The sequence below is a fragment of the Chiloscyllium plagiosum genome, unplaced genomic scaffold (assembly GCF_037043375.1).
Source record: "Chiloscyllium plagiosum isolate Xiang-an unplaced genomic scaffold, Cpla_swu_hap1 HiC_scaffold_4, whole genome shotgun sequence".
NCBI classification, from domain to species: Eukaryota; Metazoa; Chordata; class Chondrichthyes; order Orectolobiformes; family Hemiscylliidae; genus Chiloscyllium; species Chiloscyllium plagiosum.
Genome location: NW_028270142.1, coordinates 105,341,896 through 105,356,705, shown reverse-complemented (window position 1 = coordinate 105,356,705; position 14,810 = coordinate 105,341,896). Strand labels below are relative to the sequence as shown.

The 14,810-nt window shown below is 40.5% G+C and overlaps 1 protein-coding gene across 1 annotated transcript in view; it reads right to left on the bottom strand.

The window, feature by feature from the left end:
• LOC122549004 (neural-cadherin) overlaps positions 1–14,810 on the bottom strand; it is a 260,162-nt gene that overhangs the window by 20,336 nt on the left and 225,016 nt on the right. The window contains exons 28-32 of the mRNA XM_043688104.2: positions 11,477–11,643; positions 10,102–10,366; positions 5,473–5,653; positions 4,204–4,457; positions 1,681–1,835 (exon numbers count right to left, since the gene is read on the bottom strand). Of these exons, the coding sequence (XP_043544039.2) occupies positions 1,681–1,835; positions 4,204–4,457; positions 5,473–5,653; positions 10,102–10,366; positions 11,477–11,643 (1,022 nt within the window). The remainder of the gene's footprint in view (positions 1–1,680; positions 1,836–4,203; positions 4,458–5,472; positions 5,654–10,101; positions 10,367–11,476; positions 11,644–14,810) is intronic.

Sequence of the window (14,810 nt, the reverse complement as noted above, 5' to 3'; positions counted from 1 at the left end):
CAAAATCTCCCTGTGCTAATTGTCTCACCTCTCTCATTGCTAATAGTGCCAGACTTTGACTGGCACAGTTAAGGCTATTCAATCCTAAATATATTACAAAACACACCCTTGATTTAAAGTACACAACAAAAACATTGGAAAAGTTAACTGGGCATACTGTTTATCCAACAACATAGGTAGAAGTACCACACCAGGTTGCTCAAGGATTTCAAAACATGTTCAGAATGAACTGGTTCTGCCAGAAGATAAGATCATACTCTTAGCTGACTTTAGTTTCTAGGTGAAAGTTAGGACCGTAGATGCTGCAGAGTCAGTGTCGAAAAGTGTGGCACTGAAAAAGCACAGCAGGTCAGGCAGCATCCAAGGAGAAGGAGAGTCAACATTTCAGGCATAAACCCTTTATCAGTTTGTTGGTGACTTTTATGCAGATGAAGTTGGAACTAATTAACATTGAACAATCAAAATGATTCATTCTGGCAGCAGCAATGGGTATGTTCTCCTGCGATTGAGAGACAGTGGCAGCAGCTGCAAGAACATTCTCCTAGCATTTGGGGCCAGCGGCAGCAGCAGCAGCAGAAAGCTCTTCCAGTGATCGGGGACGGCGGTGCCGGTAGCAGCAGGACTCTTTAAGATGGCGGCACCAGCAAGGTAACATCTGTAGCCGAAGCGGCTGGGTGGTGGCCTGGTCTGGCAGCAGAGCCAGGGTTTCTTGGTTGCGGGCCGAGTGTGGGTTCAACAGTGTCGGCAAAGTGTGCCCAGCAGCAAAGACGAGCTCCGTGCAATGGGGCAAATCCCACATTGGGTTGGTCCAGTGCAGGCAGCGGTGGGGTGATGCAGGTCTCCCTTGAGGCTAGATCCGGCATGGACTGGGTCAGAAAGACGTTCTTCTGAACTTTTTACTTGTTTATTTTTCTAATTCGTTCCTATGACCTGTAACGCTGGACTATTTATTTCTTTACTTTTCTAATTTTTTTTTGTTTCCTAAGAATTTGTACCTAAGATGGTTCTGTAATGCGATGACTGTAAACTTTTCACTGTACTCATTTACGTACATATGGCAATAAAGCTAATACAATTCAATTCTCAGAATCAATCAGCGAGAGCAAACCAGTGGTACTAGCAAGGCCAGTCCTTGCAGGACTGCGATCATCCAGGGATTATCTATTCCTAAATACCCTTGAAAAGTTGGTGATGAGCTGCCTCCCTGAACCACGACAGTCCATGTGGTGAAAGCACACCTGGTATTCTATCAGTTAGGAAATATTAGCATCATCAATAATGAAGAAAGAGTGAGTATATGCCCAGCTGGCATCTCTTCGCCACTGGGCACACTTTGTTGACACTGTTGAAGTTGGTTTTAAAGGCAATACTTCTTATGCCTTGTCCTTCTAGAAAGTGAAAGTGACTGAGTTTGGACACTATTTGTACTTTGTATTATCCATCTCCAACAAAAAAGTGAAACTGGTTACTTTCAGTTGCTGATACATAAGATGCTTGAACCCAGCTCAGAGAGGAAACTTTATTCCTTCAGTTTGGGCCGATTATAATTTTAGATCCTGAGCTGAAAGCACAGCAAAACTAGGCACTTCAGCAGCATTTTGCAAAGCAGAGCAAAAAAAAAGCAGCCCAGACATTTAATTCTAACTGTTTGTAGAAGAAAGGTTAAACAACCTTGCATACCTGGTCTTCTTCTCCACCTCCTTCTTCATCATAATTTAGAATATTTTCCCGTACATCCTCCCAACTTTCATGCTCAACAGGTATGTGATAAACTCCTCCTTTCTGGAATTTGGTTTTTCCACACATGCCCCATACACTGAAGCCAATTACTAGAACTGAAACAGCAGAGATAAAGTTGTGACAGGATCATGTTTAAGATTTCGCACCCATAAAATTAACTCCATCTCTGTAAATAGTATACCATTACTCAGAGAAAAAGGCTGCAGTAGTGTCTATTATTCAATTAACATTGTTAACCTTGATAAAGTAATTGAGTTAGTGATGGTATGTTAAAATAATCATAATTGCAAAATCTAGCTCAGTCTCTACTACACCATCTCAAAACAAACTCATTCTTCAATATGTGGAGTCAGATATAACCCCTCTACTGTGAACAAACAGACACCAGTTTTCAATTGGATAATTCAGTTTGGGATGAGGGAAGGCAGTCCTGAAAATCACAAATTAGACAGATAAAGCACAAACAAATTTCTCTAGCAGTTAGCATAAGTTCAGTTATGGGTTTCTTTACTTAAGTGGAAAATGTCAGATGGAAAATCAATATTGTTTGCAGATGCCCTCTTCTAGTATAAATATTTCATTTCTATTCAATGTTACACTGAAATTCCCTTTAAGTACATTAGACAAACAATGCAAAGTAATTGGAAGAATAGAGAACCTGACAGAGTATCAATATATTTGAGTAGGGCAGGATTGTGGGTTTGTTTATGGTTTGTGTTACCTGAATGCCAACATAGCCACAATCTTTGGACATTCTCACATCATGTAGATTGCATTAGCTCAAAACTTACCAGCACCTTCTCATCAGCTATTCAGCATTAGCCAAAGATACTGGAATTGCCAGCAGTGCTTACTTCCCATGAGCAAATAAAAAAAAGTGTTGAATGGCCTCCCTTTGTGCTGTAAGTATCAATGATTCTAACATGTTTAGAATCTCCACTACTAGAAAATCCAGTATCTTTGGGTTTGCTGTAGTACTGTGAATGAAGTAACTCTTACTCTGATGTTCATCCTCATGGATGGTTACTGAGTAACATCTGGAGAGTCAATCACCTGCCTGCTTTCCCAACCAAGAATTTTATGTGTTATTGTGTTAAGTAATTTACCATTACTTATGCTTAGAGGCTTGCCCTTTTGTTGCCTCTGGGGCATTTCTGCACAAAATGGCAATACGAGGCAGCAGTTCCTATTTCCATGGTGAGCATGGAAGCATGGTTGTGATTTATTTAAAATAAACTAGCTTTAGAATTAATAGGATCTTGTGTACATTAGTAGGATTGTACAACCAATCAAGATACACAAGCTCCTGTTTAGAAGATCAGAAGAGTTTTCTTTTAGTAAGCTTAAAGCAATCACCCAAAGCTTAGAGAGTTAAAACTCACACAACACCAAGTTATAGTCCAACAAGTTTAATTGGAAGCACTAGCCTTTGGAGTGCCGCTCCTTCATCCAGTGGTTGACAACCACCTGATGAAGGAACGGTGCTCCGAAAGCTAGTGCTTCCAATTAAACCTATTGGACTATAACCTGGCGTTTTGTGAGTTTTAACTTTGTACACCCCAGTCCAACACCGGCATCTCCAAATCAAAGCTTAGAGAGGTTTTTGTTTCATTCTTACTACTGTTTTCAGCAGACCTGTGAAGTTCTTGGTTGAAGATGGCAGGATAGACCAGTGTTTCTGAGAAAGGAAGGATGTGGCAAAATTAGATTAGTTTAGAGTAAAGAGTTGGTGATGTTCCAAGTCCAGAACTGTTGGGATAAAACCCTGAAGATATTTCTTAAAATTGGTTAAATTTAAACTTGGGTGTATAATAGCACCAGAAAGAAGTTATCTGCAATTCCACACTGTAATTTGAAATTATGTGATGTAAAGCAACTGAGGTGTTAGAGAAGAGACTCTGAGCACTGCACAAGTGGTGTTTTCATGTACAATGCAAGGTATGTTTTTGCATCTCATACCACATGTTCATTTTAGTACTATAAAAAAGCCATTGCTTTTCTTTTCAATTTATAAATGAGTGCCATAGGATGATGGGATTATATTTTTACTGTATTTAAAAATCTTTGAATTTGTATTAAGATAGAATAAATCAAACTATCATACCTTCATTTTTTTTGTTAATGAACTTTTGTTGTTTTAAAAAAAAACCTATAGCATTGTGTGCTTATGTTTCAGTGTTACAACCAAAACAAAACAAAATATGATCTATCAAGCCCCAAGTTTCAGACTTGGATCAGATTTGTTCAGTAACTACATCAGCTGGAATCATAATAGCATAGATGAACACTTCAAGGAATACAAATGAATCTGGCTCTTGAAAGTTTAACACAAAGGTAACAGCAGACAGACGTATAATTAGTGCATATTGAGAAATTATGTGATGTCATATGACATCAGCAAAGATGCCAAATGAGACAACTTTGGTTAGAGCAGGAGCATGCTGGTAATAACTAATGAGCTACCTAATAAGAGGAGGAGGCACGTGCTGACAGCTAGGATAGAGTTGATGTTCAGCACTGCTGGAATTCCTGAAGTCACCATGCTGATCTCACACTGCTGTCCTTTGTAACCTTCTTTGCAATGGCAGACAAACATATCCAGTGTTTGAGCAACACATGTGCCCCCGTTCCGACATGTCCATGCTCCACACGGCAACATTGCACAGTGTTCAACGCCTGTACCATTACTAATCACCAACACTTGACCACTTGGACACCTGCATTAGACATGGACAAGAATGAAAACCTTTCAGAAGAGAATTAAGCATATTTTTGTCTCAGTTTTCCCATTTCTCCCTCACGCTTATTTTGATAATGCTGCCTTTGAATCAAACACAAGAAAGCAATTCTTCTCCCAACTTTTGCTTCCTGTAGGAAAAAGTCTGTCCATAATTTGGCATCTTGATGGCAAGTACAAATCAGCAAGTCACCAGCTGGGAAACTATGACTGCAGACTGTGAATATTTATTTGACCATAATAACTGTATCATGCTGTTTCTTTTCTCAGTATTTTGTATGATGATTACAAATATGACTGTAGATTTAACATGACTGGAAAGTATAAAAAAAAGCAGTAAGGTCACAATATTTGTATATTTTCAAGTAGTTAATTGACTGGATTTAAATAGTGAAACTCCAGATTCGCTATTGCTGAGCACTGTGCATTAATGCTGTTTATGATTAATGGAACTACTAACCCTCCAGGTTGGAGTTTCCAAGAATTAGTGTTTAATTTCCAGGATGTTACTGTGAGCAAGCTCAGGAGATTAAGCTTATGCGCATCAAAACATTTTAAACGTTTTCTTTCATTTGAAAGTATAGGTGTTAAGGGAAGAAAGACTGTTTAACTATCAAGGATCATTCAAGTGGATTATGAAGAGTTTGTTCAGTTTCTAACTGGCACGTGGTGTCAGTACAATAATAAGCTGTTACATTGGTTCTTTAAAAGCAGGAGTATGTGATCAGTGCAGGCGGAATGAAACCTCCAGACGTAACCCAACTTTGGTTACTAGTGTCAAAACAGGAAGTGTTAGAGAAACTCCTCCGCTCTGGGAACATCTGTCGAAAGTAAAAAACTGTTTAATGTTTTGAGTGCAATAAGACTCTTCTTCAAAGAGCGCTGTCAGCCCTGCTTTATTTTTATTTTAGTTCTCCACCATCCACTTTTTGCTTAATAACTGGAGATTCATTGCACAATACATTAGTGTTTACAAAGTGTTTGCAATCTTGTACCTGCACTCATATTTTCTCCATAAATCCACACAATAAAATGGAACAGAGCAGGGCCTGCTGCTACAGGCATCTGAGTGGCAGCCAACTGTTATACCCTGTCGTTCGAGGGTAGCAGTTAACATTGTATTTGTTCCATCCAGTGGTAAGAGATGACCATTTAGTCGAACATCACGCATGCAGCCTAAATTCAAACAAAGACACAAGTGTTTAGCTTTCTCACTAAACATTTCAGCCATGATTTAATATGTATGCAATAAAATCAAACAGTTTTTAGATCAGCTACTTAAAAACCTTAGCATCCTTTGTTCAATATCATGGGTCTACTTACAGCACATAGACTGCAGCTGTTCAAGGAAACAGCTCATCATCACCACCACCTTTTTAAGGACAACAAGGGATAGGCAATAAAGGTGACCCAGCCAGCAACACACTCATCCTGCTAATGAATACCATTTCTTCTCAATTGTTAATCAGCTCATTTTCAATGTATATTACTTCACTTTACTCATTAATTAAGGGGATAGTTTCCTGCTGCTGGGGCTCTGCCCTTACGATTGATCCAAAGTGAGTCAACCATTAACGTTCTATCCATCCCAATGAAAAACTGCCTTCACTGTCAAAACCAGTCACCAGCAGTTAAACATAAAATAAAAAGGGAAGTTGGGAAGGTGAGGGTTGAGCTACTGTCCCTGAGAAATGTCAACCTTCTAATGTGTCCACCTCGGCAATGCACTCCTTCTGCTTTGAATTGTGGTTCAAGGAATCCAAGATTTCCCCAGCCATGTTTCTCAGAGACAGGATGTGGTGTCCATGCAGTTCAGAGGCAGGATCACATTTCAGAAACTCACACTTCTCTGGCCTGAGATGAAAATTTTGGACAAAATGCATAACAGATGATTACTGTTGGACATAGTTTTAGGAAATGAAGTTGGGTACTAGAAGGGACATCAGTGGAAGAGCACTTTGGTACCAGTGACTGTATTTCAGTATAGAAAAGGACAAAGGCAGACCAAATCATCAAGTGGTGAAAGATCAAATTTAGGAAGCTGAGACATGATACAGCAAAAATGAAGTTGAAACAATTATGTGATGCTAAGTCAGCATCAGATAAGTGGGAGGATTCAGACAGAATTCAGGAAAAAAATTTATTCCTGTTAAGAAAAATACATTCCCAATTCCAAAGAACGTTAGGTACAAAGTTACATACAGGGAACGTTAAGGTAAAAAGAAGTTTAAGGCAGATACTAAGTGCTTATACTTAAAGGAGCATAGAAAGAACAGAGCAGAATTCAAAATGGAAATTAGGAAGGCAAAGAGAGGACAAAACATTTTTGGCAAATAAAATCAAGAAAAGCCCAGAGCTTATTAAAACATAAAGATCAAGATGATAGCTCAGCAAAGAATATGGCTTATTGGAAACCAAAGAACGTAACTGGTGTAGGTTTAGGTATGGTTTTTAATGAATATATTGTTCCATTGAAGAAGAGGTTGATGCTTACATTATAGTTAAAAAGGAGAAGCATGATATATTGAATAGAATAAGTATAGAAAATAAATAAAATAAATCACTGGATGCCAACAAATGACTGGCAGCACTTGCTCTCATGCCATCTTTAAAAGGCTACTGTGTGCCCACCCTAGCAATGAAATACTGGAACTGCCCTGCTTTGTCAAGAATATTTCCAGAAGTTACCAGAAAAGGAGAAAATGGCATCACAGTTCGCTGACAGGAACATAGATGTCGCCACCTGAGTTGGTGCCCCACTCTACAATCGCCAGCCATACCGTAAGAAGGTCAATGATATTTTTTGCTGCTCCAGGGTCAGTGCCATGTTCTTCTTTCTGCTGTGTCACACGCATTTCTGCTGTTGCATCCATCTCCCAACAAGGCTCATGCTGTGCCACTCTCGCTGCTCCCTGCAGCATCTTCTGTCACTCACACGTATCCCATCATCACTGGTCGCACCCTCACAACTCCTAGCCAACTAACCCTTAATGGTCTCTACACTGCTTACACATTTGCTCAGGATTCACCCACCTGCACCAGCACCAGCACTGATGGCTGCATTATCCACTTTTATCTCATTCAATTTCTCCTTTTCTGTCACTGCCGGAGAAGACAGCATATAACAGAGCAAAGGGAGCCCATAAAGGTCTGGGAGTGTACCCAATCTTAGGCTCTACAGCCTCACAAAAGGACAGAATCCTGGCCCACACAGAAGTCCAGGACCACTCCTAGGCGATGCCAGAATGTTAAGGTAAAAAGAAGTTTAAGGCAGATAAACTTATATCTCACCAACCAAATAAGAACCCCGCTGTCAGTGTCATTCTTTGCAAAGCTCTGCTAACCACTAACCAGGATGCTTTCACTCTCTCAGCATTTTGCAGGTACTGCCACATCTCCATTACATCAGAGGTGAAATGAACAGTTCTCTCAGAAACCACCTCCACAATCTCTGAGCATAAAAGCAACAAGAGCACAGAGGAGGTGTTGGCAAGGCAGGCTCCTTCACTCCCACCCCAGCACCAACTCAGGGACTGACATTTCGGAGGGATCAGTAGTGTTGGAGAGAGAGAAGAGGGAAAGAGGAGAGAGAGAGAGAGAGTGTGAGAGAGAGAGAGAGTGTGTGTGTGTGTGTGTGTGTCTGTGAGAGCGTGTGTGTGTTTTTGTCTGTGAGTGTGAATGTGTATGTGTGAGAGAGTGTTGGTGTGTGTGGGAGATTGTGTGTGGGAGAATATGGGTACGTGTGTGAATGTGAGTGAGTGTGTCTGTGTGTGAGCGTGACTGTGAGTGAGTGTGATGTGTGTATGTGTGAGAGAGTGTTTGTGTGTCTGTGAGAGAGAGTGTGTTTGTGTGTGTACATGAGTGAGTGTGAGCCAGTATTTGTGGGTATATGAGTGAGTGCGTGTCTGTGTGTGAATGTGACTGAGTGAGTGTGAACATGTGCGTGTGAATGTGAGAGAGAGTGTTTTTGTGTGTATGTGAGAGTGTGTGCGTGTCTGAGAGAGTGTGTGTGAATGCGAGTGAGAGTGTCTGTATGTGAGTGTGAATGTGGTGTGTGTCTGAGAGAGTGTGTGTGTGAGAGAGAGTGTGTTTGTGTGTGTGAAAAGAGAGTGTGTGAGTGTGAGAGTGAGTCTGTGTGAGAGAGTGTTTGCATGTGTATGTGAGAGTATGTGTGTGTGAATGTGAATGAGTGAGTGTGTGTCTGTCTGTGTGTGAATGTGAATGTGTGTGTGTTTGGGGGATGGGGAAAACACAATCTGGGGAGTAACTCACTGCAACAGCTCCCAGTTGGCCAGGGGAGAGAAACACTCCAAGTTGCTGAAATTTGGAGAACTGCCAGAGACGAGACATCAGTTCAGCCCCAGGGAGGAGAGGACCCACTGGAGTGAGCAATCAGTGACTTCATCCACATGCACAGGGAAGGAACAGGAGCAGCAGAGAGGTATGTGGGAGGCAATGCCACTGCAGTAGTGCAGGGAACCAGGTGACTGTCTGGCTGCCATGGAGAGCCTCAGAGGCTGCTGGAGAGCTGCATACTCTCCAAAATCCAAAATGTTGGTCCTTTGGCATGAAGGCATGTTAGCAGGGAAACAGAGACCCTGGCATGCACTCCAGGTGCCCTGTGCTCACAAGGAGACAGGATGGTGCCAGGATGCACCCAGGGCAGAGGGAGAACCCCAGACAGCCAGCTCAGAAGTCTCCACTTAGGACAGGCCTTCCACCTCACCCCACCAGAACCCCAGCCCCTCTGACCCTCTACATCACAAGGTTGCCTACTGACTGCACATGCATTGTGTCTGACATATAGTACTGCAGTGAGACTGACATAGCACAGTGCCATATAACAACATATTCACACCATTGACTGAGAGCTTGCCTTGTTTTGTGAACTTACAGCGATGTTAGTGAACACTAAGATAGCAAGCAAGCCAACCTGAGATGTGGCTTGGACCAATCTATGAACTAGGTCCCTGTCATACACGTGAGGTGTCCCTGCAAAAGATTGTCAATGCTATTTGCCAGTGCACTCAGCAATGCAAGTCAGTGTTTCCTAAGCTGTCTGTAAGTGTATCAGAGATGAGCCACGATGGTCATGAGGGGTTGGCAAATGTCAGATGCCAATGTCTGTGAACGAGAGGTGGTGCGTCTGGTGCCTATGCATCGTGGCCTGAGATATGCTTGGTCCTAAGCAACATGGAGGTCCTTCAGACCAAGCAGCATCTGAATTTGTCAGTAGCCACTTCGGTTTCCATGATCAGCTTTCCTGGCATCAAGCTTGTTCGGCATATTTGGTGAGATAGAAAGCTGAACATTAATGAGGTGAGTTGGGTCACTAACAAGCAGCAACTACCCTTAAATGTCAAGTCACTGCTGTCTGCTGAGAAACCCACCTTGCCCCTGGTCAAAAGCATAAAAGATGGAAGGTGATGCTCCTGATATCAAGATGGGCCTTGTCAGACTTCACATTCAATTCTGCCCCAAATCTCACCAGCCCCATCATAGTTTTGATCCCTATTTGATTCTGGACTATTATGGATGTTTCTGCAGCTATATACAACATCTTGCTCCAGAGCAGCTTTTAAAAAATCTGTAATCTTGATCCAGTATTGTGTATTATGTTGTACCTTGGAAATAATTTGGTGAATGCTCCAGAAGGCTTTTACCCAGCACCAGATTTGAAGGATTGATGACTATTTCTCTGTGGATGCCAAGAGAAGCTGTCACCTGATGGGCTCCCCCTCCATCGTTAAGGTGTAATGTAAATTCATTGTCATGTCGATCCATGTTTAGGAGGGACCACTGGCCGTTGTCCACACGCATTGTTTGCAGTTTCAATGAATGTTCCCAATCACCAAGGTTGACACGGATCCCAAAATATCCACCAGTAATCTAACTCACAGAAAAAAAAACAGAAAAGAGAAGAAACATTTGAAATTTTTAATAATCTTACCAACAATTACCTCAAGATTACCGCTGATAAGAAACTTAACAGGACCAGCTTTTTGCAGTTAACAGGACCAAATATATACAATTGTTCTGGATTCCCTATCACAGGAAAGAACTTAGCTGCATCTAACCTAACAATTCTTTTTATTATTTTCAGACTTCAGCTAAGCTTCCTCCTAAATCTTATAAACTGAAGGAAATATAAGCCATGTTTATGCGCCATGTACTCATGACGTAAACCTTCAAATCGTGCTATCATTACAGGGAACCTAGCCTGTAGCCCCTGCATCAACCTCTGCCCTCACCAAAGTCAATAAATAGAAGAGAAATACTCCAGCTGCTGGAAATGTGAAATAAAAACAGAAAGCTCAGGAGGTCTGGCAGCATCTGTGGAGAGAACCTCTGCCAGTAAGTTTGATTTAAGGCAAAGTTGCTTCATTATTTAAGTGAGTTATGCTATAAATAAAGTATAACAATGATGTGTTTATCCCCTGCATTACATTTCTATTACTTAGTGTGTGTGTTTTATATTGATTACATGGGTCTCTTGATCAACCATAGATGCTAGTTAATAAAAGGTTTACTGTTTTGCATCCATTCTTTTGAGATAAAGGCTAATATTTGCTCTCTTAATGACTTTTTATACCACTGCATTAGCTTTTAGCTATTTGTGTATTTGAACACAAATTTTTATGTTGTTTTCACAGTCCCTAGTCTCCCGCAGTTAAAAGAAAGTTCAGTTTTTGTATTCAGATGTAAAATCGATGACTTTAAACTTCCCCACATCAAATTCCATCTTATATTTTTGTCTTCATTTAGAGTCTCCAAAGAATTATGTGATAGAATGTCCTAAACACGTTCCTGAGATGATGCATGAATTCACATGAAAATTTGGATACTATTATAAAGTTACATGGTAGCATGCCTAGAACGTTACTGAGAGGTTCTGATTGCATCACAAAGCCTGATAGTTTTAAAGCTAAATTCTGGGAAAAGCTATGGCTGGTGTATAGCCGATGCATGCAAGTTTTGAACAAAACATTTCATTGCTACCTCCAATATAATGTATTCACTGGTGTCCTTAGATGCTAGACTGAAGAGTGAACAGTTGGGATGTCGGGTACGAAGCATCAGCTGCACTTGTGTTCTGCGAGTGCTAAGTGCTCCTTTCTGCTGGTACTGAATCAGACTGTCCTTTTCAAAGGACCATTCAGGCAAAGCTATGGGCAAAACAAAAGATGAAGAGCTATTCAAAATCTAAGTAATTACAGCACAAAGAATAAATCTCGGTTAACTGAATAACACTCATTGTCTTTTTACATTTAATTTAAATTTTAAAAATTCTTATAGCATGTGAAGAGGGCAATTAGTGGATTGCATATTTCTACTACACTGTGTTAACTCAATGTTAAACTACATTGTAAGAGATATGCACTACTACCTGAGATTTGTTTTTCCCTATAAAATGTGCCAATAGAATTAAAATCAAGTATTCCTACTGTTCCAGGGAGAATACAAATTTTGTATAATGACAGCATTCTGGATGTGTAGGGACTTTCCTCATAAGAAATGAGAAATAGCCCTTACTATCAATATTACATAGTCCTTTACATATGGATAAAAAACATAATCTACTACTTTTGGAAACAGAAAAAACAATTAAATAGATTTAGTCATTGCTGTTTATTACAATTATACAACTGTTCTTTGAGGCATTTTCTTGCTTATTTTGATATCCTGTAATTACAAAGCCAAACAAAATCTTTTTATTAAGAGCTTCCATCTTATTGAGGAACATTCATATCAATCCAAATTCAACAATCTGCTCTGAAACTTCTGCTCAAATTCTAACAGCTGTGACAAATTCCACTACTGCAGTTGAGACAACCACAACAATCAACAACATTCTCAACAAAAAATAAATTCACACTATCTCTCAGATGTAATGGATCCTTTGGAATATTCCAGGATGTAGTTCCAGATCTGCATCACTTATAAATTCTAATCAGTTCTTCCTTGGGTCAGATGGTAAATGTGCACCAGTTGAAATCTATCCATTGGTTTTTGAGACATATTTTTTACAGACTAACAAACAGGATGACAGCAAATCATTCACTTGAGTGAGGTAACAGAGGGCTGTTGGTGCTTATGACAATGTTCCACTCAATGCCATGGAAAAATCGACAAAAGGAAGAAATCCAGATAAAGCAAATACAGTTTGACATTTATTCTTCTTCTGTTTTATCTTCTGAGCAGCTCACATCAGCTTAGATGGTGGTCAGAAAATGGGATATCATAGTCACTGCAATCAATTCGCAGTGTATCCAAGTTTCCACTCATTAAAATTGATGACAGCATTTTCAGGTTTAAAATTGGAGGAAGTAATATAGTGATGCAAAGATGGCTTACTCCAGGGTTCCTCCTCTCTACATGGGAAGGCAGCTGGCCTCCTCTTACCAATTATTAGAGTCATAGAGATGTACAGCATGGAAACAGACCCTTCGGTCCAACCCATCCATGCCGACCAGATATCCCAACCCAATCTAGTCCCACTTGCAAGCACCCAGCCCATATCCCTCCAAACCATTTCTATTCATGTACCCATCCAAATGCCTCTTAAATGTTGCAATTATACCAGCCTCCACCACATCCTCTGGCAGCTCATTCCATACACGTACCACCCTCTGTGTGAAAAAGTTGCCCCTTAAGTCTCTTTTATATCTTTCCCCTCTAACCCTAAACCTTCTGGACTCCCCGATCCCAAAGAAAAGACTTTGTCTATTTATCCGATCCATGCCCCTCATTATTTTGTAAACGTCTATAAGGTCACCCCTCAGCCTCCAACGCTCCAGGGAAAACAGCCCCAGCCTGTCCAGCCTCTCCCTGTAGCTCAGATCCTGGCAACATCCTTGTAATTCTTTTCTAAACCCTTTCAAGTTTCACAAGGGTGAATGCAATCAGTTTAAGATTACAAAGCAAGAGGGAGATCATTAACCTCAGTCTGCTCTGTCACCATAGCAAGGCCATTTCAGTTTATATGGAAGTTTCTCCTTAGATATTAGAAAATTGAACATTCTTCAAACTCCTCAACACCACTTCCAGCAATGATGTCAGGCATTCCATGTATTCACCTAAGCCTGCACAGTTGTATTGCAACTAAACACAAATCACTGAAATATATTATTCAATGTACGTAAGACTTATCATATGCACCTGAGTAAGAGTGGGGACTAGCAACACCACATTGTACAGGATTGTTATGGGTGGCCAGGGATCATTTAAAAGTGAAAGGGTACCACCAGCGATGTGAAAATATATTATGTCTTTCAATTCTTATAACATTGCTGGTAATATGGTCTATATAGCACAAACTAATATTGAAGATGTTAATATCCACATCTGCACCCACAAATCTCAGTCCACCATCACCACTCCCTGCTGTGTCACTTCCTAAGTCTCACTGAAAATAGAACCAAATTAATACTAATTCTCTTGTCCCCCAGCCAAATTCAGAAATGAAGGTCGAGAACAAGGCAATGACACATTGAGCTGAAGCTGCACTGTAATTGCAGTTAACAGGAAAATTTGTCCAATTCTTCACTTCTCAATAACACAATTGTCTTCATTCCTATTTCTTCTACAAATGATTCTGACATCAAATCTGTAATTCCAGATTTTTCCACAGGATGGCAGTGTTAATACAAAGCAGTATAAAAGCTGCTGTTACTCTGCACGTCTCCTCCAAAGGTAAGATTGTCGTCTTTCTCAATCTGAGATAGGAGTTATATTTGATCTCAATTTTGCTTTACTGTTCTGGGATGATAGGCAAGAATTGGGACACATCAAACAATCTAATGCTGTTCCTTGCCCCAACATCAATTTCCTCCTCTTTTCTCTTGTTTTTCCTGTTCGTGGTAAGAAAGTGCCTGTGGGGAGGCAGGTCCTTGTGGGTTGCAGCATTTCCCTGCAAACTTGCAATGTCTCCACAAACACTCAGAACTGTGAGAAAAAAAATGGCAGTAAAAGGTGCTGGATGAGTGGGCAATTGGTCTCCAAGTTGCCACACAAAAAGGAAGAAACAAAAAAAAACAAATTTTAAAAAAGGCTTGCATTTACATAGCACCATTAGTAACCACAGACATCGGAAAGGAGTTTGCAGGTGATGGCACACCTGTAGAAGTATAGTTCCTGTTCTAATTTAGGAAATGCAACATTTAATCTGAATACCGAAAACTCCCACAAATAGCAAATGACCTGATTGTTTTAAAAATGAAATTGGGTTTGAATAGAATAGAAAAGCCTTTATTGTCACATGCACTCAATGAGTGCAGTGAAAAGCTTGTAATGTTGCCTGTCGCGCCATCTTAGGTACAGTGTACCTAGGTAC